General features: G+C 47.0%; 2 protein-coding genes across 6 annotated transcripts; one reads left to right on the top strand and one right to left on the bottom strand.

The window, feature by feature from the left end:
- Positions 1-386: 386 nt before the first annotated feature.
- Positions 387-5,036, top strand: BBLN (bublin coiled coil protein). Its single transcript, XM_071574213.1, has 2 exons — positions 387-513; positions 3,434-5,036. The coding sequence occupies exons 1-2, from the start codon at positions 426-428 to the stop codon at positions 3,625-3,627; spliced, it is 282 nt and encodes a 93-aa protein (XP_071430314.1). The 5' UTR covers positions 387-425; the 3' UTR covers positions 3,628-5,036.
- On the bottom strand, positions 4,928-25,586 carry CIZ1 (CDKN1A interacting zinc finger protein 1). 5 transcript variants are annotated; one of them, XM_071574210.1, is made up of 18 exons: positions 25,485-25,581; positions 23,807-24,261; positions 23,369-23,493; positions 21,330-21,445; positions 18,745-18,911; positions 17,634-17,769; positions 16,664-16,724; positions 13,817-13,896; positions 13,379-13,458; positions 12,250-12,432; positions 11,776-11,906; positions 11,322-11,406; positions 10,631-10,744; positions 10,145-10,324; positions 9,471-9,540; positions 8,280-8,401; positions 5,438-5,648; positions 4,928-5,353 (listed from the first exon to the last, which is right to left on the bottom strand). In XM_071574210.1, the coding sequence occupies exons 2-18, from the start codon at positions 24,113-24,115 to the stop codon at positions 5,064-5,066; spliced, it is 2,460 nt and encodes an 819-aa protein (XP_071430311.1). In that variant the 5' UTR covers positions 24,116-24,261; positions 25,485-25,581; the 3' UTR covers positions 4,928-5,063. The 5 variants fall into 5 exon arrangements, with proteins under 5 accessions (XP_071430311.1, XP_071430310.1, XP_071430309.1 ...); XM_071574211.1 differs by having other exon boundaries at positions 5,219-5,353; positions 5,449-5,648; positions 25,485-25,582; XM_071574209.1 differs by having other exon boundaries at positions 4,928-5,585; positions 25,485-25,584.
- Between the last annotated feature and the right edge of the window lie 1,674 nt (positions 25,587-27,260).

The raw sequence follows: 27,260 nt of genomic DNA, 5'->3' as shown, positions 1-27,260 counted from the left end.
ACCAGACAGGGACATCTCACACAGGGACATTCCACAAGGGACACCTCATGGGGGACACTCCACACGGGACACTCCACACGGGGTCATGCTCAGTGAGAACATGACCTTTTCTTTCCTCTTTGCCCCAAATACCCACTTAACAGCAGTCCTGGCTCTCAGTGGAGGTTATTCCCACGGCAGTGACACCTGGGGGAGGGCAGTGACACAGTCCAGCGCTGGGCACGCGTTTGGGGACACTCCCCGAGGAACTGTCTCCGCGCCCGCCCGCGCAACTCTCTCCCCGCGCCCCGCGCCGCTAACCAAAGGCTTTACCGCGGCGCCGGTCGGCGTCACGCGCGCGGCGCCGAGCCCTCCCATTGGCTACCGGCCCTGCGCGCGCACGGGGCGCGCCGTGCGGGCGGGGCCGAGGCGCGGGCGCGGCGGCGATGGCGGGACCCAACGGGGACCCGCACGTGGTGGGCGGCGACGACGGGGACGGGGACGGGGACGGCGGGGACACCTTCGGGGAGGAAGGTGCGTGGGGGTGAGCGGGGCCGCCGCCGCGGTGGGGAACCCCGGCGGGGCGGGGTGTGGCCTGGTCCGGCCCCGTGCGCTGCGGGTGGCAGGGCCCAGGTGCGCCCAGGTGTGCCCAGGTGTCCCGCTGGGAGCGGTGTCCGGCGCCGGGGTGTGCCCGTTGTGAGGGCAGTGAGGGCTGCAGGGTTTGATTCCCGCCCGGCTGGGCACCGAGCTCCTCCGGGCTGCCCCGGGGATGGGGGTTTTGATGTAAGGGTGATTCTGTGCCTTTGCTTGTGCACGGGGTGCGGGTGTTCAAGGAGAAAGAGGACACGGAGGTTGTGAGAGCACAGGGCAGGTCATGTGGGCAGATCTGGGAGTCGTCATGCATGGAAAAAGGGAATTTAATGCAAATAGCTTGGCAATTTCCACTTTGGAGCGTCTCTGCAGTGCCTGGGTATTGAGTTTCTGGTGCTGCCCTGTCTGGTTAGAACCAGCTGTAATGCAGGCACAGAGGTCACTCTTAAAACTGGAACTCTTACAGATAAAGCACTTTGCTACCCTTCTCTTGAAGATGGTGAAAAGCTGGGTTCAAAACACCATTCAGTTTCCTGATGTGACCCACAGGTGAATTTCTGAGTTCTCTGAGATCCACCTGCAGTGACAGGAGGATCATTTCTGCCCTGAAACACACCCCAAGAGTGGTCTCTGCTTTGCATCCTCGCAGTGATTTGTGTCTCTCACCTTCTGAAGAGCTCAGAGACAGAGAAAGTCACTATATGGGATCTACATCAAGTTTCTAATGAGGTTGTTCAGCCTGTGATCAGCTGATCTGTGTGCAGGGCTGGTCACAGAGGGCTGGCACCATTTCCTGGTCCTGGAGCTGAAGCTGTGGATCACTTCCTTGATCTCAACTAGGAAGCCTTATTTTTGTCAGCTGTCTTTGTAAGAATGTAGAGGAGTTAATGCACTTGTCATACTCCTGGTCAGTGTTTTCATTAGGGGATGTGGTTATGTTTCCACAAAAATCCTCCAAGCTTGCAACTTAGAGGAAGACAACTTTTTTTTGGAAGATTTTTTTTTAAAGGGTTAAATTTTTTTTCACTTCCCAAAGCAATACAAATTTTATGGCCCTTCGCTTGAGCTTTAGGCACTGAGAAAATGAGGCTCTTGCTGCAATTGCAGACTTCTGGCCAAGTTGATGAATTCATCACTTGTCAGAGGTGGTTACTGTGTCTGCTTGGGGTCTGCTCCCCATTTCACTGGAACACGGAGCTCTGACTCATGGACATTCTCACATACCTTGAAGCAGGGTTTGAAAAATACTGATAATTGCCACTTTTCAGAAAGCCTGTGTTTGTGGGATTGGTTTGGATGTGCAAGGCCACCTCTGCAAGGCTGAACTTTTATAAACAAGCTCAAATGCAACACACAATTCTCCAAAGAATTAAAGGCTGCAACACTCTGTGAATGGCTTCAAAGTAGCATAAAAAAGAACAATTTTTTTATAATGAAACTTCTCCTTAGCTATTAATAATGCAAATGACTGCAATGTTTAAATATTCACAGTTCTTTTAGAGCTGCTGGAAATGGCAGTGCCTGGGCCTGGTGTGCTGGGACACCAGAAAACTTTAAATCAGTATATAAAAATAACAGAAGTAATAATTTTCTTTTACAACTTCAGCTACCCACATTAATTCAATACCCAGTAGAATGCTAAAAAATTTACTACATCAAAACTACTTCTGAACATGCCAATCAATACTTGATGCAGTAAATACAAAGAATACCAGGCTAGTATGTCATGTGAAAAATGAAAGGCAGAAATCAACAGCTTCATTTCTGTTGGGCTGTACTGTTCCAAGTGCCTGCTGGTTTATTATTTACATTCAACTAATGAAAGTTGGCAGCTGATTTCCAGCACTGATCCAGGGTTGTTCCAAAACACAAGCACTCGTTTCAAGGAAATACTCTCTGCCCATGGGTCACAGCTCCACACCTGCCTCCCTGTGCTCAGAAGGGAACTGGGACTGGCTCCACGTGGGGTCCCTGTAACCCCCCTGGGGTTCCTCAGTCACCTCAGCAGGGGTTTATCCTGTCTGTTTGCTTGGGTTTTTTTGTTATTCCTTAGGATTTTTGCTATTCTTTAGGATTGTGTGAATGTTGCTTGGAGCAATCCAAACGCAGGTGTTTCATGCAGTGGACAGCACCATTCAGCTGATTAACAGTGTTAAAGCTGTGAAATGCCCTTGGTACAAACTGCTGCACTTGAAACTAATGCTCTGAATAAGAAACTGTACCTGGGGAGCCACTGTCACGATCATCCGCAGTTGAGTCTGAGTTTAATCTGAAGGACCCTGTGGTTGAACTTGGTGCCCCACACTTTCCTCCCTTTGGGAATAACAGTGCCATTATCAGCACTATTGGGCTTATCCCTGCTCCTGCCACAGTCGTGTTTTGGCAGCCTGAGCCCAGCCAGGCCCTTGTGAAGTGCATTTCAGCCTGGGAGCCTTTCAGAGATAATTCACAGAAACTATAAACACTGTGGCACACTCCCAAAGTACCTGCACCATAAGGAAAGATGATCCCAAAGGCAGCTAAAATGGCTGACTTGTCCTTGGGATTTCTCTGGTACTGCTGCAGTCAGCACTGAGCCTGTGGTCAGCTGTTTGTGTGTGAGATCCAAGGCTGTCAGGTGTGCCCTCAGAGGGCTTGGACTGCCCAGGTACCTGGCCTTAGACCTTGTTACCAGTGCTCCAGCCTCCCATAGGCCTGGTTTGGTCAGGGAACACAACCCAGGCAGGATTCAGTTGCATTTTACTTCACCCAGGAGGGGCAGGTGAGGCACAGTGAAAGTGCTGTGGGTGTGTTGAGCCAGAGCTCTTGCTGCCTGCACTGCATGCACTTCCACTGCTCAGTCTCCCCTTTCCCTTCCTTTTAGAATATGCAGCGATAAACTCCATGCTGGACCAGATCAACTCCTGCTTGGATCACCTGGAGGAGAAGAATGATTATCTGCACAGCTGCTTGAAGGAACTGCTGGAGTCCAATCGCCAGGCCCGGCTGGAGTTCCAGCAGCAGAATGAGCAGCTGAACATGGGAGCTGATGCACAGGGCTCCCAGCCTTCTGCCTAGAGTCTGACCACAGAGTCCCAGCTGGCATTGCTGAGGGGACTCTTACTGCTCACCAATTTAATGTAAAACTTGAATAGGAGAGGTGCCTCGTGCCTGTTACTTGTTCCTTCCTGTGGTTGTGTCCTGCCATTTGCCTCCATGTTCTGTTTTCCTTTAGCTGTGAGAGGTGCAAAGTACAAGAGTGGGTGTAGGACAGCTGGTTCTTTCTGCTCCCCAGACAAGCCTGGCACTCACACTTGGTTAGAGCTGGTTGTAGGGAATCTGAGGCCATGCAAGTAGTTTGCAAGCAGGCCCTCTTCACAATGAAGAAGATTGTCTCTGCTCTCTTGTACCACTAAATCCAAGCAAGGAGTGTTACGGCTTTAGCCTCTTCCCTCAGAAAGCACAGTAGGCAGGGGCTGTCCTGACTCCAGGCTTGTCCAAAGCATAACTCTGGACACAGCCTTGAAGAGGGAAGCCCCCAGTTCCTGCCTTGAAACTACAGCTCCTCCCTCAGTCACATTAACTGTGATATACCAAATATTGGCACATGGGCCCAGGTCACTGGATGCTTCCATTCCCTTCCAAGCAGATAAGACGAGCTACCAGGGTGATGGTTTTACTGCTACAACTGGCAGGTGCCCAACTCCTGCAGCTGTTACAGACCCCAGTGTGGAGAGGGGTGGAACAGCCTGGTTAGAACCCACCACAGCATCAGCTACAGAGAGCAGAGACAGGGCCTGCCTGCCCTGGGATGTGAGCAGAGCCCTCCCTGTACATTCTGACAAGGCCTGAGCAGTATGGTCTAATTTGACATCTTGTCAGGATGGCCTGGGGCCAGCACTTTTTGAAGCAAGTCTTACTGTTCTACTTATGTAAAGTTAAAGAAGTTTTTTGGATAGTTAAAGAGGTTATTTATAAGAAATCTGTTTTATTAAAATCAGTTTGAAACAAAATTTGTTCCTGAGAGTCTCCACTATGAGAAAGGACTAGATTAAGCCTTGTAGAACTAACAAAGGACCAAAGTGCACGCCCTTAACTACCTTAGGACACAGTGCTTGTCCAATTGTGTGTCTTTGAAAATAAACTGTTCTGAGAAGCAAAACTGAGCATACAGCCTCCCAAGGGATAAACTTCTCTGCCTGGAAAGCAAATGAGATGGACTACAAAGAATTCTCAAGTCTGCATCCATCAACTCCATGAACTTTGTCCCCTGTGGAAATCACATTACTATCTTCTTTCATGCTCAACAATCCAAGCCTCAGTCTTCCCACATAATTTCTGTATCCCAGCTGTACAAGTAATAACCAACACCATCCTGTAGTAGACACGCTAAAGCCAGGCTTATTTATTCTTAAAATAAAAACAGCAGTAAAGTTGAAGGTTTTGCTCTATTAAAAGACTCAGAAAATAAACATTTCCAGCAAATATCATAAGGGCTCTCCTTTAAGGCCACTCTATCTGGGTTTGCGCCTAGAGGAGCGTCTGCACCCAGAGGTGAGACCGGCTGTCTCACCCTTGGCGAGGGAAGAAGGCTCTGCCTCCTGGCCTGCACCTGCTGTCTCATTCTGTCCTAGCCCTCCTCCACTCCCTGGATCCTGGTGGTCATCTGTGCCTTCCCTCTGCCTGGCTGTGGTGGCTTCCTCCTCATGTCCCAGCAGTTCCCCTGCGGTGTGGCTCTCCTCAGGGAACAGGCAGTCGGCACTAGTGGCAGTGGACTTGCTCTCTTCCTGTAGATTTCCTTCTTCTACAACCATGACACCACACACACGGTCAGTCACACTGGCCAGGCTCTGGCCCTCTGCCCCAGAGGTGGCCAGCTCACCCTTACCCTCCAGAGACCTTGAAGTTTGTTCCTGCAGGGCTGACAGCTCTGTACCCTCCTTGTCTATCCCACGATCATCATCCATGTTCTCACTGGCATGTGCTGTTGTAGCAAGAGGCTGTTTTGGATCATCCAGCAATTGGGAGCTGGAGCCCTGGGAATGCAAAGGAGCCTCGGGGTAGGCAGTTGTGGCACGATGCCTTGCTGCCTTGTATCTCTGCAAATACAAACAAACCAATGTGAGAGGGAAGCCCAGCTCAGCTCCTGTCACTGCAGCAAAGCAGCAGCTGGTCCAGAACACCTGTACAAAAACAGTGGTGAGTGGCAGGGCCATGACTGGTCTCAGCAGCTCCTGGCCTGGCTGCTGAGGCTTTCAACAGAGAAGGGTCATCTCCTGTGAGGAAAAGTGGTGATATTAAAAACTGGAGTCCTTCTCACATTACTTAATGCTGAGCGAGTGCATGGCAGACCTGGCTCCTGAGACAAAAAACATGTTCTGGCAACTGTTAATCTCAGACTGGACTTTGTAGATGTAACAGTGCAAGTGACAGCTCCTGCTTCAGCTGCTGCCAGGACATGTTCCCTGGGCACATGAGGCTCTGCATCAGCCTCAGCCACAGGTGAGATACAATGTTTATCAGCCAAAGCAAGACTTAAGTTGAAAGCTTAATATTTCTTTACTCTGTTGATACAATCTGCAGAGGCAGTGGAACTGCTGACAGGAAGACTAAGGTATCAAGAATATCTTCTTGTTACAAGGCACTGAGGTTTTCCACAGAATAAAGGTAACATATCATCGATAAAATGACTCATTTGCACTTGCTATCACGATGAACCAGTAGAGGTCTGTAAAGAGATGAAAATGGCTACTAGCCATGTTCTAGACTGGATTTCAGGGAAACAGAACTGCTAAGACACAGCAGGAACCTGTCTTCAACACCCAGACAGAGCACAATCTAAAGGAGCAAACCAAAGCTCCCTCTTTTCCACAGCAGTTCCCTCCACAATCAACTCCCTTTCAGCTGTCTGCTCAGGGGTTCCTTGAACTGGCACTAGCATTACACCTGATGGTTTAAGAAAAAAATTTTGAGCACAATGGCTTTCACCAGTCTGCAATGTGGGATTACTGCACATCAGACAGGCAGCTTTACACTGTAATTCATTTTATCCCTGCAGGCTTGTTCTTTCTCTGCCCTCCAGTAGTGGGACATGCATGATTATCATATTGCATTGGAACTAGATCAGTCATAATGTACCCAAACTTAAAACGGGTGCAAGGATGCAAATTCATGTTCAGAGTGATGCTGCCTCAACAGCTGCCTCAGACAATTCCCTGAAAACCTCTACTGAGAATACCCCAATATACAATAATAGTGGCAATGATTTAACTCAGACTGTGACAACCCCAAGGCCCCTGTGCAGCCAAGAATAATAGTTGTCTGCTTGCAGATATTTAAGGTTAGACTCTTCTCATAAAAAATACCTCCAGGTCACTCTGGCAACCATTTGAAGAACATCTGATTTCAGCTCAAAGTGGGCCAAAAGAGTGACATAAGTGACTGCTGCTGCAGTTTCACTCTAAGCTGATCTAAAACAAGCCAGGAAAACTTCAAGGCTGATTCCTTCACTCCTGAAATGACTAGCTGCAGGAGTGGGAGAGGATGAGCAACCATGAAGGAACAGCTGTGTCTCCTGGCATCCCAAATCCACTACTTTTAAGTGCTGGCTTCTGCAGCACCCCACCCCTTACTGGAGGCAGTGAGAGCTGACTAGGAATAGTTTCTTCTGTCTGAAGACAAACATGGAAGTTTTGGGGGGCTTTAAGGGTCTCTATGTGTGTGCTTGGGGCTTTTTTAGACACTATTTAAAAAGCTGGTAGGGAAGCACAGCAGCTTTTGGGAGCAAATGTGGGTGCAGGCAGAGGACAAAGTCAGTGTGGGAGTGTCCCTCCTTGCCAGAGTCAGGCAATACTGCTCTCCCACAGAGGCAGGGCCCAGGCAGTGGTCACAGGAGAGGACAGACTGTGCAAGCCCTGAGTACCCTCCACAAGGTACTAATCCAGGCCCCTCACCCCCTGGCAAGTCAACGAGGACAGAACGATGGAGGCAGATTCCAGGCCAGCCCAGTAGGAAAAGCTTTAGATACAAAAGCAGCAAGGGGCAATAGGGCTCTTTAGGTGGAGCCAGAAAAGCAAAGGAACAGCATCAGTTGGCAGAGCTTTGTGCTAAGGAGTTTCTAGGAAGGGGTAGCAGACAGACAGACAGACTTCCTCTTGCAGGCTGACCCTGGGGACAAATGAACTCCCACCAGCTTGTAGATTCCATCACATAAAGAGTCTGCAATGTTAAATTTCTAGATTTCTGAAGGTGAAAATATGATTTTACCAGGCCTCTTCATGGATGAATCAGACCCCCAATTTTGGCTAAAGGAGCTGTTCATGCTTTATCACAGGGGAAGATACACCAGCTTTCTTTACAAGAACAGCCCCTGTCTTTTGCTCTTTCTCACCTTGACCCATCTGTCTCTGGTCTAACAGAGAAGAGGCCTAGACTGAACAACAGACTCCACAGGTTCAGCAAACAGAGCAGACACTCTGAGGAAGATTCCCAGCCAGAAACGGGCAACAAGATGAGAGCAGCAGTAGCTGGGAAGCAGGACTGGACTGGTTTCAGATCTACAGGGGTGATGGGAGACAGACACAGAGCACACCAGGAGAGAACTATGGCACAATGGACACCAAGGATGATGGAAATGAGCTGGAGACGAGACAGCTGACGTGGTGGATTCGCTGCAGAGACACGCACGGGGGTAACAAATGCCAGGCCATGCAATCGCCAAAGGGTCTGACCTGAAAGTTCTCAAAATGCATCAGGGACTTGCAGTGTGCGAGCCGGGCAGCGGAGTCGCTATGGTAGAATTTGTGACACAGCCTGCAGAGGTAACCTGCGACGGGGACCAGAAAATCCAGGCCTGCGAAACGGGAGGGGAAGGGAAATCACAGATCACATTGAATGGAACTCAAATAATGAAAGCATGTTAAAGGGGAAAGGGAGTAGGGGTAGAAAAGGGAAAGTGGAAAGCTTTGCTTCTGTTAATCAGGGATTTGCAAGATGACTTGCTGAATATCTCGTCTTACCATGGAATGGCTGTGGTTGATATTCAGAGAGAAATCTGGCTGCCAGAGCAAAGAAACTACACAGAGCATTAAGGGGGGAAAAGGAGAAAATAATACAATGGAAAACTACAGAGAACATGTGATCTAATGTAATGGGATCAAACCAAGCAGAAGACAGCAGGCACGCAAGAGGAACACGCAGAGAACATTCACAGCATGAATCATTATTCCATCTGCCACACGATAGTGGAAGGTTACAGCGATATGGGAGACTGGTGTCAACAGAGCTCTCCCTGGGCATAAAACAGAGCAGCCCTCCTCATGACATGAATGAGGTCAGAGGTCTGAAGTCAGTCACTTACAGGGTGGGGACCAGACACAGCCATCTGGAGGCACCACTGCCCACCAGGGCAGCGGCACGGCTGAGGAACTGCTGGGTACAGCGTGGGGGGTCTGAAGCAGAGGAAACATGCACAGTTTGGGCTCTAGCAGAGTTTGATACTGTCAGTGCTGCTCAGTATCTCTGTGCAAGCTGCATTTCTGTTGGAAAGCATCCCAATCAATATGCTTTCCGACTCCATCTTTCCAGAGCATCCCTCATTTGCTACCTACTTTATTCAGTACTCCTGCCCTACTTGTTCCATGTCCTACCTTAGAAAGGTATCTGGCTCTCATCCTTTATTCTTCAGAGCAAAAGGCAGCTGACAAACATCAATCACATCCTTATGTTTTATCACACAACAATAAAGCAAGATTTGGTCTCTTCTCCAGGCAGCAGTGACCTGCACCAGTCCAATGCAGATCCTGACGCACCACAGCCCAAGAAGTCATTGTAACAGCAGGTAGAGACCACCCTCTCTTACAGATACAGCATGTGGCCACAGAAGGCTCTCTGGGTCTTTGTGCTTAACTCTGCTTGCTTACCATAGGCTGTGTCTGGACAATACTTCTCACTTCCTTCGTAATCCTCCAAAGACACTTCCTTCAGCCCAGTCTGGAAACCAAAAGAACATTAGTGCCTACTGCATCGATGCCAATTCCCTTCCTGGACTCTTCAGTTTTTCTGGTAAGCTCAGGAGCAAAACAGAGGATTCACATACCAGAGACAGAGTTGCACAGCACCTGGTCAAGGCCAGATGCAAACCCCAGTGTCAGCAGGCCACTTCACTACAAGGGTTAAAGATGCCCCTTGCACTCCAAGCCTGAAGTGGCTTAGCCATGTACCTTCTGAGTAACTGGGAAAATACCTACCCAGATAAACCTGGACATGTTTGCTGTAAGACCCAGCTGCTGGTGGGCTATTCAAAGAGACTGCCAATGTCTGCTTGTGCTCCTCAACAACAGTGTAAGTTTTGAAGACAGCAGAAGGAGCTGTACAGCACAGCAGAAACCCCCTCCAGCATCCCACACATAGTATCTGATTCTCTTTTGCATCATCCTGTGCTCTGGAAGAACCCCAGAGCCCTCACCCTCCTGCTGTAAGGTGCAAAGTCGACCAGACTCTTGAAAGCCTGAGCTCAACCAGCCACAACCAACTAAGTCACAGGATCCCACAGCAGATTCTCAGGTAGGTCATTCCTTCTTTTTGCCTGGTGTACCTGCTTGGCAGCAGAATCCTCATTCTCCATCAGCACTACATCAGGGTCTTCCTCCTCACCAGCTCCCCCCTCCTCCTCCTCCTCTTCATCATCATCATCTTCAAAACAGCCAACAGCATCCACAGTGATCAATTCCTCTGAATCTTCTGGGCTGCTCAACTCCTTCTCTCCCAGCCTCACCTGTCAGGTATGGAAAAGAAAGATTGGATCAACTTTGCACTCATTGTTTAACCAAGGAAGAGCCAAGAGTCTGGACAGATTGCATTTGGTGAGCAAAAGGACTGCAAGAGGGACTCAAAGCTACCTCACTTCTAGCCGCGTCCAGCTCCTTGTCCCTTTTCCACTCAATTTCTTTTAACTACCGAAGTCCAGCAAAAGATGAAAATTAGAACAGGGTTGGAAGAACTGCACATCTTCCTTTCAGCCCTGCAACAGTCAGGGTAGCAGCCCCCAGATCTGCACAGCTCTCCACCCAGGCAGTGTTACCTCTTTGGCTTTCTGTTTGTGCTCAGGGGACTTCATGTGCTCCACGAACTTGCGAGGGGTCTTGAAGTGGCGGCTGCAGACGGTGCAGAAAGGACGAAGTGAGCGTTTGGCCAGCTGAGGGGAGAGGGACAATCCCGTAAAGTCACAAGAGGCACTGCTTTGGTGGAATGCAGGTGAATCTTGAATGAAGTAAATGAAGTCAGCCCTGCATCTAAGCCAGGGAGACCACAAAGAGAACAGCCTTTTTCAGCAGGAAGGACTCCCTAACTCTTATCCACCAAAAAGATGGAAAACATGCAGTGGGGGCCTTACAATAGGTGTCCTGACATCTCTCCCCTAGAAGCCAATAAATATGCTGAGATGCCCAAATTTTAGCTTGAAAAGGCTGCCTGTCAATTCCTCCATTCAAATGATTAGGTGAGAATGAGAAGCCATATTTATTGAGAAAAGTCAAGAATTACACACTAGAGGTGCTTCAGGTCATACTGACACATCATGACAACTGGAAGCTCCAGCAAAGCCAGTGACCAGAGGTAGCAGGCGGCACATCAGTGCCCATAGGGAAGCTGTTACTGGCAGAACTTTGTGGCCAGTCACTTTTCCTTTGCTTCTTAAGAAGCAGTGCTAGACACTTCCACTCAATCCCCACGGAAGGTCAGTGCAAAGATGAAGCCCAGGCTGTGGCTGTTACCTTGTGCTCCTGGGTCCTGCGGTGTTTGATGAGATCCCCTGTGAAGTGCACCTGGCATGTGTTACACCACCGCTGCTGGCTCTCTCTGCAGTGACAACAGATAGAGCTTTAAGTCACACCTTTTCACATTCTCCATGGGATATTGCAGTTTGCAATCTGTCCGTGGAACTGTTTTCCCCACCATTCCTATCTTTACATCCTCAGATTTATCTGCTCCCCTTCTCACCCATTTATAGATTGCTTTCGCTTGTGCTGACAGAGATGCAGTAGATAAAACAAGTCTCCAACCTGAACTAGGGTATTAAAAACTACAGGTCAAAGTCAACTCTGGTATCCTTCAGCAGGATACAAAGTTGCCTGAAGGAAATTAAGGCCTCTGAAATTGGAGGGATTTCACACCTTACCCATGTGGGGCCACATTCAGATTGAGTTTCTAGTGCAGACCAACACTTACCCATCTTTTTCTGTTAACACCTTCTGCTGCTTCACCATGGGCAGTAGCGAAACAAAACAAACATTGCTCATGTGCTGAATCTCCCCAAGTCGCTGCTGGTGCTGAATTCCAGCCATGTGGGATTGGAAATTCTGAAAGAGAGGTTAGGAGAAAAATCCCTTTAAATGTATTCAAAATACAGAAAATAGGTATGAGCTGTGCTTTCTTTTGACTGCAGTTTAACAATGCAATGGTACAAATGCTTAAGAGCATGGCTGCCTGTGGATCCACCCACATTCTCTCTCTAGCAGGTTGCTTGCCAGCTCTCAGGAGAGGTTTATTCTATCTGCATGCTTGTCATCATTTTTTATGTTCCTTGTTTCTGAAGCATGAGACCTTGCTAACAAGTCTCCTGCTGCACCTCCCCATGGCAGCCAGTCATCTAATTCCCATTTCTTGACCACCTGGATCCCCGTCAGACCTGTGCATTTTTACCTGCTGACTGCAGCAGTTGGTCTTGCAGATGTAACAGTAGAATTTAAGGACCGACTCAGGGTTGGGATCAGCTGTGCCCACCTCGCAGCCCCAGTGCCCTGGTTTCAGAGCTGTTGTACTGATAGCTCTGCTCTCACTGCTCTGCTGAATAGTCACTTTCAGTGAACCTCCAGAGCTCAACACCTGGCAAAAGAAGGAGTCAAGATTAAGTCCAATCTCTTAGTAGAAGACATTAAAAATCACATCTGCTTTTTCTATGTCACCTAAGCTCTCTACCCTTTAGGAAAATGCATTTAAGCTTGAACCCACATGGGGCTGATCAGAAGGACTCTCATACACACTCCCTCTTCCCAAAGCTGTTACATCAGTGATCTCTGTGTCATAGCACCAGGACTATTAGCACAGATGGCTGTTTCTGCAGCCTCTGCAGTCACTGTATGATCCACTCTCTGGGGACTGGAGCTACAAACAGTTGTTGGTAAGGGACATCATCAGATCATGTTTCTCCACTGCAAAACTAAAGGCAACTCAGGACAAGACCTGATGGGAGTCAAGAATTCAGACGCAGGCAGGCTGATACATTTGATCACATCAAAAAACATCTCCAATTATGGAAGTCTGATTCATACCAGAGGTTAAATCTTTGTCTGCTCACAGATTTACACGGAATAAGATCCTGGCTTAAAATCCAGAATGTGGGCCACATTTTTCATGCAAGAGACTTTCAGGTTGCATCTTTAACACCATCACCAGAATTTTTTTACCCCTGCTCTTCTGCACCATGAAAGATGTATTTAGCTATGGCCCTCCATACATACATATTTAAGTAACTATTTCAATTCAACTCCCCATCTTTCCAGATGAATACCAAATTCTTAACAAGCCCCCCCATCCAGAGCCAGCAGTAGGTAAGGAACAGGCCAGCAGAGGTACAAAAGCAGCAAGTCAGAGCAGACTGCACACTAATTGCAGACATATTATGCCTTATTGCCAGGGACAACAGCTTCCAGCAGGAGACAGAGCTCCAGACGTGGGTGCCAGCTGGTTCCCAGTGGCAACGGGCTTCTCCAGGATGGAGGGGGAGGCTGTATGTTCTGCACCACCCCTGCGCAGAGCGGTGTCTGCTCACCTCAGGAGCCTTCGGTTCCTCAGAGAATTTCCTCTCTCTAGAGAGACCTTCAGCTGTGTATTCCTTTGCATTGTCTGTACCTGAGAAGGGAGAGTCCTTTTAGCTGCTTTAATCCAAAACACCAATGGCAGAAGAAACAAAGCAGCAGGTGAGTGAAGTCAGGGAGCTTTCCTCACAGTGCTGTTGGCCATAAACCAGTTCACAAATCTTTCTCCAAAGATATTCCTCTATTAAAGAGGGAAAATTCCCATCATTTGCATTTAGCAGGCAACATGTTTTAAGGGACTAGATGTGGATTTGGTTCCTAGATTTTATTCTCCTTTCTCCATCCTTCATGACTAGGAGGAAGGACGTTTCTGATGAGATCCATGGGATCCACACTTGCAGTTCCAGCAAAGAATGCCCTAAAAGTGCAAATCACAGGGTTTAGCAACTCACCATCAGCTTGGACATGGGTGCTTGAGGTTCCTGCTTTCCTGCTGTCTGTGGCATCCTCTAATGCAGACTCCTCAGTGACACTTCAAGGATAGCAAGAAAATAACCTTATTTGTCATGTTACAGACAAGGGACTCAGAGGGCACATCAAGGCACAGGTTTGAGTCTAAGCTACCACACTCTGCACTAAACCCCCAAATCAGTAAGTGGTATTTCAGGCAAGAACTTGGCAGAAATAAATAAAACCAATGAAAAGTGGGTGTTCTAGAACATATTCAGAAACAGTAGCCAATAACCTGGACAAGAAGGTTAAAAGTGATTTTTTGGCTACCAGCTCTCTCCTGCAATAAGTCTGCAGGGAAATAAGTTCATACAAGAAATATTCTTAATGAGAGCTCTGAGAGCTTGGTCCTGTCATGACTGGTGGCTTGGACTATGCTCTTGGCTGCTCTGTGCATGAAGGAACACAACTGAAGGAGCTCTCCATGGTGGCTTGCAGGGGTTTCACCGTAATTTCCTGTTCTATTCACATCCATCATGTTTCATTCCAGAGTCCCTGCAGTGCTGCTTGTGGGGGAAGTAAAACCCATACAAGATACAAATCAAAAGGACCCTGCTTTGTTTTATCTGATATTGGTGATCTGCTTAGGAGAAAAAGAGCCCCCGGGAGGACTGCTGAGAATAAACATTCGAATTCCAGAGGGCACGAAATGCGCTTTGCAGACTTTCTCTCCATCCCCCATTTTTCCACGGGGACTCACACTTTTCACCATGGCTTGAGTCTCTGCTCTGAGGGCAGCTCGAATTCCCACCTGCTGTGTCCTTCTGCCAGCAGGGAGCAGCACCTTCTGCACAAGCAAGACGCAGGTACTGCATCCCGTTATCCAAACACACACAGAGCATAATTTATCAGATTGATACGTGATAATGTAACTGGGTTACACGGCTATAAATATGCAGCAGGGTTTGGGCAGTGCAAACACGAATCAAACAGGAGTGGCTGGCATTAACATTATTTGTCAAGTGCTGCCAGCAGGCTCAACACTAACTGTACCACACACAGATGGTGCCAGCACTCAGGGAGAGGGTTTGCAGCCTGAACTGCAAATCTAAGGAGCAATCTAAGGGAGCAAAAGCCATCACAAGCATGATCTAAGGAGGAAATGGTATTCCATGGATACTTGTCATGCCATGCTAGAAGTGGGTGTTCAGGGAGGGTTTGAAGATGATGAGTGCTTTCTGCACTGGAATGAGGATGTTGTTCCAGGTATACAGATGGTACGCAGGAGCAAAGGCAGAAGTGGGATAAACCTGAAATGAAGAACGAGGCTGGAATTCCTGGCTAAAGGGAAACGGAACAATGAAGCGTGAAACAAGTTGATGACATGGATGGGGAGAATACCCTTGTCATTTGTGAAGGGCAGTATGAGAACAGTAAACCATTTTCTTCAGAAATCCATCATCTGTTCATTGGAAGTTAAAAGAAACACTTTTTTTTTAAAAAAAAAGCTAAGGAATGATCTATTCTAGGTAAATACCAGCCATAATATATGCATCAAATCTGGCAGTCCCTAACTGCTGCTTAGGAAAGGATTTTCCTAATAGCAGGCTTGCTGCAGTGAGAGCTGTCATTCCTCAGACCTGACTCTTTTTTTCAGTGCATGTAATAGGACATTGATTAATACCCTGCTAAATATTAATGTAATTAAAATTAAATTAGCTTTGGCAAACAGATTAACAAAGCATACACTCAAATGTATTCGACCTAGCTTTAATTGAATTTATTCACTTTCTTGCTAATCAGAGCCCGTAATTCATGGTGGTCCCTGCACACACAATATTTATCACTCTGTAATGTTTTACTTTGATGTTCAGATATTACCTTGATCTTGTAATCCTGGAATATTCTCCCTAAAGCTAACCATTAATCTCTAATCTACAGATGGGAAACAGCAAGGTGAAGAAACTTGTCCAAAAGCAGGAGGTGAATTGCTAACAGGGAAGATAAGAGGGCCCAGGAGTCCTGACTCATCCTCGTTAACATATGTTGGAGAACTCTCAAATCAATGCCTCCAGAAATCTGTGTTCACTCCCTCCTCTTCTCCCTCTGCACCAGCCAAGGGTGACAGTTCTGGGAGAGGTGCAGCCCGGTGCAGATGGCACATCCCACTAGATGGCAATGCAGCCCTGCCCGTGCCTGCTGCCCCCTCGGGATGCCGGGAGTGCCGGGATGGCCCTGCCATGGCCGGCGTGCCTGCCTGCCTGTCCTGGGGGGTAATTGGATTGCCTTTGTCTATTTTTATCCAACAGATAGAGGTACTGGGAAGACAATCTTTGCAGATGGGATACAGAACTCAACACTCATGGATACAGGCTTGGATACCAAGGAGTATTGATCCCCTTTCCTTTATTGTTCCTCAAAATAAACTACCCTCTCCTACACCTACTGTAACCCAACATATTCCAAAGCTTTCCCTCCCTGCTCATTTTGCTTTTTGACATTTAGGGAAGAAAATTAAAGAAATATACCAGAATAGAAAAGAACATCTCTGCTTCTTACAGGATTCTTCAAGGATCCTGGCAGGAGAACACACGAGCAAACTCTGCTCTGTTGCACATTTAGATGAGCAGCATCTCTCATTTTTCATTCCCGTAGCTGGGTCACCCCTTGCAGACACCTTACAACACCCTGGATCTCAGCAAGCATCATGACATTTTCTGAATTGTTCAAAAGCATCTGAAATACCTCTTACACATTAGACATCAATTCAGTCCAGTCTTAATTATCAGAAAAAAAGACAATAATTCTCCGCTCAGTAACTACCTCAATATCACCCATTCAATAAATACCTCTTCAGTCTTTTTGCTGCAGGCTCAATGTTCAACACAGACTCTGTTGGAGTTCTTGGCTCTGCAGAAAAACAGGAGATGTCCTTAGCAAAGCAGACCATGCCACCTTGAGCATGTTCCATAACTGAATGGCAAATGCCAGAAGGCTCTGTTAGAGAAAATACTAAACATTTGCTTATTCTGAATTTGAGAACTGCACTAACAACATCAGACAATGACCTCAGATATTTTTTCATTGCAATGTCACTCTATGAGGTGTTGTGAAAAAAAAAGAAATCTATGTTTATGTCCACTAAGTGGGTCTCAGTCCTGTAAGGATGTGACAAGAGTCCTGATCATGGGAACATTAATATAAGCCAAGGAGGAACATGTACCTGACAGCAACCACTTAATCAGGTAGTTTTCACCACTGCATATACACTGGTCACAACCTCACCATATGCCTGCAGTTTTAGACTGGGCACTCTCCAGTCAGAAATGACATTCCCATATCTGTGTTGTATCCAACATTAAGATATTCACTGCCAGCAGTTTCTGTTCTGACAACTGGAGCACAAGGACTCTTTCAGCTCATCTTTCAGCTCACCATGCTGATTGCAACTAGTTCTGCTTTATGTGTTTGGCAGCACGAGATGTTGAGTTCAGCACGGGTAAGGCAATGTGGAAGCTTTAATTTCAAATCCATTTTTTTCTGGACCCCCAACCCCATCTTAAATGGGGCTCCTTGTCAAAGTGACTTCTGAGCGGCTTCCATACAAGAGAGGTGCAAGAGGCTCATAAAAAATCAAAAATATCCAGGTAAAAGTGGTAACATAAAGCACATAGTGGAAGGTTACCACATTTAAGTACTTACAGCTAGAAAGAAACATAGCTGATTAAACCTAAAATCATCTCCAGCCTTTGCTGCAGGACTGGTCAAAAGGAGTTTATGATATCTACAAGCACTTGTTTCATACAGGCTCCTCCTTACCTGTGAATGGTGAGGAATTGTTCTGCTCTGATCCTGCTTGCATTCCCTCTGGGATTTCCATTTTCTCATCACCTTGTATCTGAGATGAGCAACCAGGATCCAGTTCCCGCTTCCTGTCAGGGCCTCTCTGGAAGTCCTGCAATGGACAGAGAGTCACTGCCAGCTCTTGGTCCTCAGCACACCCTGAGGCATCAGAGTTTTACTGCGGAGCAGGAACAGGAATTCCAATATGCAGAAATGAAAAGGAATAGGTAGTTTATAATAGACTGCCCTGCCTCAGGCAAGTTTACATGGTCAAACAGTGAGGCACTTCAGCTCCACAGGCAGCCTGGGACATTTCCCCAGTGCTTTAAGCAGCTGCTGTAGGAGATCCAGATGCTTGTAAAGAGAGGGACTCTGGCAAGAGGTGCATGGGCAGGGAAAAGAATAACCCAAAATAATCCCTCTTTTTTTGACTCTGGAGAAAGGACAGTTCAAAAATGGAAGTGTACCTTATCCACCAAATCTTTCTGACAGAATGGGATGAAATATGTAAAAGCTAATCTAAGAGGAGGAAAGTAACATTTAATTAATCCAAGAACTATTTCCACGACAAAAGAGTTCTTAATGGTGGAAAGTAAGAAAGGTTCTTACAAGACAAAAGAATTGCAGATTTTACAAAATCCACAAGAACAAATAGAGTCTGATCTTAAAAAGAGGAAAAACAGCCCAAAGAGGCAGAATGTCCATGGTAGGAGCAGGTCATTTGGGAACAACAAACTGTGTTGGAAGGCAAAGCACTCAGCCAGGATTTATTCTGTTGTAGTTACTTTGAAGCTGGTACTTCTAAAGGCTCCTTTTATATCTTGGGTTTAAACAGCTCTGCTATGAGGAATTCTCTCTCTTGGGCAAGCGGTGACAAGAAACCTTTGCATTATAAATGTAAATATGGACCACAAAAGCCTGTGGGAGGGCATTATTTCTGCATTTCTGTGTCAGCAGCATGGTGCAAAACACCAATTTCTTTGTAAGGCTCTCCCTTCTCCTTTGTACTCTGCCTACATCAATGTCAACAGCTGCAAGTGCAAGAGGAGCAACAAAGCTCCCCAGCAGCTGCAAACCACAAGCCCACCTTGCGAAAGGTCCGGTTCTGCCGCTGGAAGGGGAGGCTGGGGAAGCCCAGCCGAGCTGGCTTTAAGGAGACCCCAACAGGTGGTGGTCCCAGGAGGGAATGTCTGGTAGCCTGAGGGAAGAACTGCTGCAGTGCTGGCGCTGTCATGTTAAATCCACGCAGGTTTCCTATAAATGAAACACAGAGCCTGTCACCACCTCGAACGGTGCAAAGGAGAGGGAAAATCTTCCACCTGTACAAGAGCAGAGAGAGGGAGAAAAGGCTCTTCTGCTCTGTCCTTTGCTGGGCACTGTGTGGGTGCTCTGTGCTCTACCCTCTTCAGCACACACAGTGATGTGATAGCAACCATTACTATGGATCAGGCTATTTAATTATAATTGTCACTGCAGGCTAAGATCATTACAGCAATTATCTGATCTGAGCACACTAACGTTTGTGCTTGCAACAAACAAGGTTTTGTTTCACAGAAACTGTAAAAAGGGAAAATTCACCCCACATTTGGGCAGCTGGCAGCTCACACCATAGCATCGATGCTGGTTAACACAAGCAAGGAACAGTGTTTCATTTAAAACAACAGTGGACCTCTCAAAGAAAAGATCCCGTGGTCCTCTCTGCCACCTGGTTGTCATGCAAGCTCAACGTGTCAGCCTCAACTCTGACACTTGAGACTTCACCATTTCCAATTATAATGCTCTGCTTCCTGAACAGTTCTTTTCAGCATCCACAGACTATTAACTAAGTCTCAGTTTCTTACAGAGACAGTCCTTGCCATCCCCCTTTCAAGGGTGAGGGAGTGGAAAGGCTCAGATGCCTCAGCTACACCCTCAGAAACTCTCCATCATTCTGGGAACCTGGACATAAATTGACATTTTTTCTCTCACTTGAATTAGTCAATACTCCAGCTTTTTAGCAGCTGTCAAAACAGGGCAGTGAGGTTTGGAGATAGGCACCCAAAATCTGAAAACCAAGCTTTTTGTTAAAAGCCTGCAATGCAATAGGAAGTAGTCTCCATGTTAGTCTTCAAAAGTAATCTAACCTATTATTACTTCCCATAAATAATCTCTTATGTAAAAGGACACAACTATATTGAAAAAAATCTCTAAGACAAGAAATCATCTTCTGCTCTCGGTTTTGTACCTTTAAAGACCTACCCATCCATTTCAACTTGAAGTATTTATCTTTTCCTATTCCCTCTGCTGAAGCCACATGCAAGCAATGTATTATTTATGATGTTTCCCAGGGACAGAAATGCTACAGCATCAGATTTTCTTACATGTAACCCAAACCTGAATGACCAAAAAATATTCAGATCCCTGAGAAGGGCCACACTGGACATTGGCAACCATATTCCATGTTACCTGTGGCTGGGTGCCTGGTGCAGGTTAGTGAAAGAGAAGTCACAACTCATGCAGAGGTGAAGAGAAGAGGAAATGCTAAGACAAAGTGCAGGTAGAGTGTTCATTACCGTAACTTATCCTGCTCTATCTAATTAGCCTCAGGTCCTTGGCACATTATTTAAATACAACTTTCCAATAAAAGATGGAAAAGGTCAGCCCATGCTGACATCAAACATATCTGCAAGGAGTGTGGCGGACTGAAGCAGAGTCAGACTCCCCCTTAAAATCCTATATACACACCAAGCTTCAGAGTGTGCTTTGTCCTTTCTCACTGCCACTTTCCCCACAACCTGAGAGATCTGTGGAGAGCCACTGGAGTCACTAGAGAGCCCTCTCTTTAAATGGGCAAGAGAGAACAAAAGGAGAGCTAATGACATGCAGAATAAATCTTTTGTCTTCACATCTGGGCATGATTCACAAGCAAGACAGAAATTGCAGGCATTAATCTAGACTAGGCACCTGAAAACTATACCAGGTACTGATTTGCTGTGTTAAAAAGAGCTGTCAGGTTGAGACATGAGCAAAAAAAATAAAAACATTGCTTGATTTCTATTATATTTATATGAGCAATGCTATTATAAAGGCATCTTCATAGATTTTTTTTAAAACAGGTATGTCAAAAACTAAAGAAAAATCCATTTGTGGAAACACAGTGATGAAAGAACAGTGATATTATCCACCAAAGAATTAACAGTCATTTCAGTGAATCAAAATTTTACAAGACAATTGAAACCTGAATGACTTTCACAATACACTTTCTTTTTTTGTATTGCATCAAGTTTGGACCAAGACAAGTATCTACGGCAAACAAGATTAGTGTGTATGGAGCAGATGATGAAATAAATTGCTTTAACCTTCCAACCAAGACATGCAAACAAATAATAAAAACCTCAGTATTTTATCCAAATATATTGATATAAAATATTTGCTCCATCAAGTCTAAGAGGGAAGGCACATATTTAGTATCTAACCTGACACCCTCTAATGCTACTTCCAGTCATGAGCAGTTGGGCACGTGGGATTTTCACCAACTGAAAAACCTCTGCAATGTGGACAAATTCAAAGGGAAAAAAACCAGGAGAAGAAACAGAACTGCCAAGTACAAGAACTGCACTAATTCCACGCTGTGGTTTCAGTGCATGAGGCTGACTGAATAACTCCAGTGAGCGTTTCCCATAACGACAGTACCTTGCATCTGCTGCATGAGTAAGGCCCGCTGGAGCATGGGATTGGCACTGAGCAGAGACGGCTGGTTGGTGGCCCGTAAGCTCAGCATCTGTTGCTGCTGCGGTGGCGGCAAACCCCTGGAAAAGACAGCACAGATCATAAGAACCAAACAAAAACTGACCCCTTCAATTCCAGGCACCTGACAGCCATAAAAGAGAGGAGCAAACAGCTGAAATGCTGATAACCATGCATGAAAAGACACCGTGCACTAGCACTGTATCCTCTTTCTTGCACTCTCCTGGAATTTCCAAGCTGACAGGTTGTCTATCAAAGAATTTGAGGTCAGAGACAACTCCTTTGCACCAAGCCCACATGAAGCCTCCAAAGCAGCATAAAAAAAGCCCAGGAGCTGACTGCAGTTCTATAGAATTATGCAGCACTTATCGGAGGAGATGAGTGATCTAGATCAGCAGCTACATTTAACAGGACAACAAAAAAGAAGTCCTAAAACCCAGGGAGCTTTCTTAGCAGCTTAAAGCACATTTTCCCAAAATCAACACCTCCCACATGGAGCCAGACAGGTCAGAACTGTCAATGGTGCCCCCTAACTGCAAGAACCAGATGGAAAAATAAAGCACGGCCCTCATATTTAAAACACGGGGAGGAAGAAGCAAACGGAGTAGAACTCTCCAGTTCTAAGGAGGGTGGAGCAGACGGTGAGAGAAAAGTCTGAAAAAACTGGCAGGCGCTTCTTCAGGCGATTGCAAGGTCAGGCCCACCTCTAAGCACGACTGCTGACACAGCTAAATCTGTCCTGGCTGAAAAGAGGTACAAACAGGCATCGAAATATCCACCCTGACAAAAAACCCCCAACCCTCTTAAAGGAATTCAAAGCAGTTCATCTTCACATTTGCTGCTCTAGATTGTTCCAATCTCAGAGCTGAGATATTTATACCACAAAAATCACTTTTAAAGGTGTAAGATGCAGCAGTGCTCTCCAGCAGCCAGCCCCTTACTGGCATTTTAAAGTGCAGCTTTGTTTATTGTATAAGACATATAAAAATGGTAAAAAGAGTTGGAGGTTCATATTTCTAGTAAAATAGAAAAAATCTCACATTTATCTCAGAGACAAATGCCTTATAAAGTAATGTTATAATTTCTTAAATAATGAATTAACTGTATTATTAAATTCACACCCCGTTGCTCTAAATTTGCAGAGCATAAGGCTTTAAAATGCAACAGTAAGTGCAAATAAATGCATTATTTCAGAGAATTTGTGTTGATTCTACAAATATCAGCTCATCGGGGACAACTGCTCCTATCAAAGCTGTTCTACGTCTTGCTTTATTTAGGAAAACCGTGGTTGTTTTCTGGCAGGTGTCATTTCTCCCTTCGCAAACAAAACACGGTTTTCTCCATCCCTTCCTTGCCCCAGCCTCAGCAGAAATAAGTTCCATCACCTCGCCCAGGCCAGCACACCCAGCCAGAGAAAGAAAACAAATAAACAGCTTAAGTTCAACAATAAAACAATAAAGTGCTCGCGTCTACCGAGGGTGGCTCTGCCGGGTGCGGGGTTTCTGCAGGAGAAGGCGTTTTCCCCGAGCCCCTGCCCGGAGCATCCACCCACCCACCCACCCACCGGGGGCTGTGCCCGGGTCAGCCCGGGGGGCTCGGGGGATGCGCGGCGGGACCGCCCGGCACGGGGGGCAGAGAGCACGGACCCCCGGGGCGCTGAGCGGGCAGGGCAGAACCGCACGGGGGGCAGAGACCCCCGGGGCGCTGAGCGGGCACAGCAGCACCGCACAGGGGGCAGGGCCCAGGGACCCCCGGGGAGCTGAGCGGGCACGGCAGCACCGCCCGGCGCCGCCGCCCGCCCTCCATCCGTCCCGCACCCCCGACCCCCTCGCTGCCCCGAGCACGGTCCACACCCCGCCCGCACCCCTTTGTCGCCTTCCCCGCCGGGCGAGGGCAGCCCCGCACCGGCCCCGGAGCGCCGGAGGGGAGGAGAGAGGTCCCGCGGGACAGGCCCCGGATCCCCGGCCTCGCGTAGCGGCGCTTACCGGCCTCCCTGCTGCGCCGGGGGGTGGTGGTGCTGCTGCTGCTGGAGGAGGTGCTGGAGCTGCAGCAGCTGCTGCTGGAACTGCTGCTGGTTGAACATGTCTGGGGAGCCCCGAGCGGGGCGAGCCTGAGACAAAACACGGGAGGGCGAGGGAGGCACCGGCCGCGGGGCTGGCGCGTCTCAGCCCAGCAGCCATTGAGCAGGGGAGCCGCCGCCGCCGCTGCCGCCCATTCATTCACTGAGCCGAGCCCCCCCTGCCGCCTCCTCCTCCTTCCCCCCGGGGTCATCGCAAGCGGCAGCCTGTGGAGGAGGTTTCCAAACCCCACCTCCCAAAACCCGTTCGTACCCTCCCCTGCCCGCGGCGCCCGCTCCCCGCCGTGGGGCCGCTCCGGGACCCGCAGCCCCTTCCTTTTCCTTTCGCCCCCCGCCCCGCACTCACGGCGATCAGCGCTCCCAGCCCGCCGCCTCCATCTTCCCGCCGGGAACAGGCACCACCTGCCCGGCCCCGCTCCCCGGCCCGGCCCAGGCGGGGCTGGGCAGGGCTGCAGGACCCGCCGCCCCCGCGGGGCTGGGATCGCCCCCGGAGCCCCCTCTCAGGTCGGCCCAGCCCGCAGCATCCCTCGCTCCCCGCACAGAGGCGGGAGTGAGGTCCCCTGTCCCTCGGGAGGGCCGGGAGGGGATGGACACCATCTGCCCAGGGCTGGGCAGGGAACGGAATAAATGGCTGCAGAGGGGGAGCAGATGGCATCCAACAGCGTGGGCTTTCTGCTCTTTGTGTTTTTTAAAATAGTCCAGGGGAATCTTTGGTAACCATCTCGCCAAGGAGATGGAAAAAACCCAAGTAGCCTCTGGCCATTTGCTGTGGTCGCATCTTGGCAAACCTGCCATGAGAACCTGGAAGAAAACAATTAAGAGTCTTTGGCAATATTGCTCTGTGCTGTCGACTGAGATGACTTTTGTAACAGGTTCATTTTTTTTTTTGGAGGGGGAGGAGAGCAGTTGCAGAAAAACCTTTCCTGCAGCACCTGTTTTCCGTAATAAAATTAATTTTAAGGATGTTCAGTACACACAGCCTCTGTGTGTCACATACTGTGACTGTCATTTCTGATATTAAACCTCACAAGGGTAAAGATGCATTTCTGTTCTTTCCTATTCCAGAGAATCCATCCTAAAATAATTTATTTTATAGTCTAATTATTCATGCCAATAAAGACTATTTGATTCATGAAAGGCTTTGGAATTGATTTTTAGCTGAAAGCATTGCAAGATGAACACAGACAGTTACTGGTGATATACAGTTAGCATTCATAATTTTCAATGCAGCAGCATATGTTGATTTTTCCTTTGGGCCTTTTTATACCATCCTGATTTTACAATAATCAATTTGGAGATGACCATCTGTATTAATCAATGACAGGCCCTGTTAATGCCCAGAGTCCTTTACCCAGTCACAGCTGTCTGCACACACACAAAATGCTCTCCTGTTAAGCATGAAAGCTTAAATGTCATCCCAGGAAACACACGCAGGGAGCAGAAAACAGGCATGGAGTCTTTCTCAAATAATTTTGCATAGTTGATCCTCTCCTCCTGTATTGGTGCTGTTAGAGCAGCCACCAGCCTGGCTGGGTTGTAGCAGTGGGGGAAAGGGTTAATCCTATGATCCCAGTCCATTGTATACGAGCCAGACTTGGGAAAGGCAGAATTCAGATTGTATCAATAAATGTAAATCTGCAATTGGTGTCTTGTGTTCTTAATTCTACAGCTGAAGTTCTCGTATTCTATACATGTAACATTTGGAAATCTACAAAACACCATGCTAATGAAATATGCAGGTAACTAAATCTACAGTTTCTCTACCATTCTCCCCTCACAGTCTGAGCTTTCCTCTCTGAGGTCTTACATACAAATCAATAAATAAACAACTTTTTTGAGTTTGTGGACAGTGCAAAGATCTGCTGTACTGAACATAAATCTGAACGTGGATTTAGCCCCATGCCTGCATGACACAAGTCAGGATTAGGGCTGTAGGAAGCAAAAACATACTGCTCATCAACCTACAACCCAAAGCTTGTTCTGCAGAGATGCCTTTATGTGCCAGACATGAACATCACACCTACCAGAGATGGCTTAACTAAAGCCAGGAGAGAAGGTTCCAGATTCAGCTAATCACACCATTCAGTTTGAAAGTCACACAGATGTAGGGTAACTGCAGAAAATCGTGTTAGGATCCTTTCCTTCACTACAGGCAACAAAACAGCATGTCATAAGCTGACAGCCAAAGGGTGCTGTCAGTGTCCAGTGGTCATTGGTATGCAGACCTTGACCTCCCATCTCCCAGGTTTTTTCACTGCAAGAAACATCTCCCTTTCAATTATTAAGCAACTCACTGTGGAGGGGTAAATACAGGTCATGATGGGAGAAGACACAGAACATTGAAAACATAGAGCCATGATCTATGAGAGACACTATCACTCAGTAACAACCCAGGTATCCTTGAGGCTTGGGGGTGGCTCCACAAACACTGTGCCTCACTGACAATGGGAGTGAATGAAACAGGATAAGGATCAGAAGTTCAAGGTAAAAGAACAATCCAGAAAGTGCCTTGAAATACAAAGACTGTCATCAGTGAAGCTGTTAGATCATAACTATAAGGCAATCTTCACTACACCTCTGTATGGCTGGATCAGGGTTATGAAATTCCTTGGCAGATTAAAGGACAGACCATATGAATACTTTTAATTCAGGAGCTGGATTGCATTACACAGACAAGTTTTTCCTGGACAATATAAATTTGTTCCAGGGACCAGATCAGACATGCAGATAACCAGAGATTTCTAATTTCCAGCACACGAGTGCACTGTGCAATTGTATGTTTTAATTTTGGCTTTGAAAAAGGCTTGGTATGCAGCCCTTGGTGAAGCCACATTGCTTTTGAAAACCCAAATGTTTCTCAGTGCCTATGACAGCACCAACATACTGCGGTGCCCACAATTTCCTCTGCAATCTGCAAGGATGGAGTTATTACTCATCCATTTCACCAGGATATAAGTACTTCTCACCATAACATGTTTAAGCCTCCCAAAGTTCTTGTAAAAAAAGCATATGGAGCTTTAAAGTACTTTTTTTCTCCTGTTTTTGGGGCCTGTCAGTTGAAAGAGTGGGCCAAGTTTCACCTGCTTCCAACAGCTGATATTAGTTACTGGAATTACACTGTTTTCCATGTCTGTTTTATCTGGAGGAAGACTGGATACACAGAAAAACAGTAGCACACAACATTTCAGACCAAAATGATCTGTGCAGTAAGGGATGTTTGCACCCATTCTTTGTAGCACTGTTCTAGTAAACCTATTCCTGGTATTTCTTGATATACAGGACAGGCCACAGGAGATAAAGATGCAGTTTTTATATCCATTTTGCCACACGGTCAATCAGCTTCTATCAGTCACTTTCAGTCTCAAAAGGTAAAATATGTGCCAGGAACTATTTTGTGGCATATCATTGGATGTGGAAAGCAGAGAGAACTCAGCTTTGTTGCTCTTAAAATATTAATTTCAACTCACATCCATTTTCAGATCTCACTTCTAATGGACTACAACATTCAGCTTATTTCTTTCCTTATGTATATTCTGGCTTCTGTGGAGTCACAACAGTGATAAAACTGTCCCAGTCTCATACACTGGATTTACCTTCTTTTACCTCTTTTGGGGGGATTTGCAGACCAGTTCAGCAAATTTCCTGTTTCAGAACAGAAGATAAGGAAGCATTTCACTATATTATTCTACCATAGAAAGCTTTATATTTGAAAAGTCAAGAATTAAAGGCTGCTTTTCTTTCAAATAGCTTTTGCAAATAATAGAAACATCAGAAATTAACTTTTTCTCTCAAAGCAACTG

This window comes from Pithys albifrons, chromosome 20, assembly GCF_047495875.1.
Source record: "Pithys albifrons albifrons isolate INPA30051 chromosome 20, PitAlb_v1, whole genome shotgun sequence".
Classification (NCBI taxonomy): domain Eukaryota; kingdom Metazoa; phylum Chordata; class Aves; order Passeriformes; family Thamnophilidae; genus Pithys; species Pithys albifrons.
Note: the sequence above shows the minus strand (reverse complement) of the source record. Positions and strands in the feature narration are given on the sequence as shown.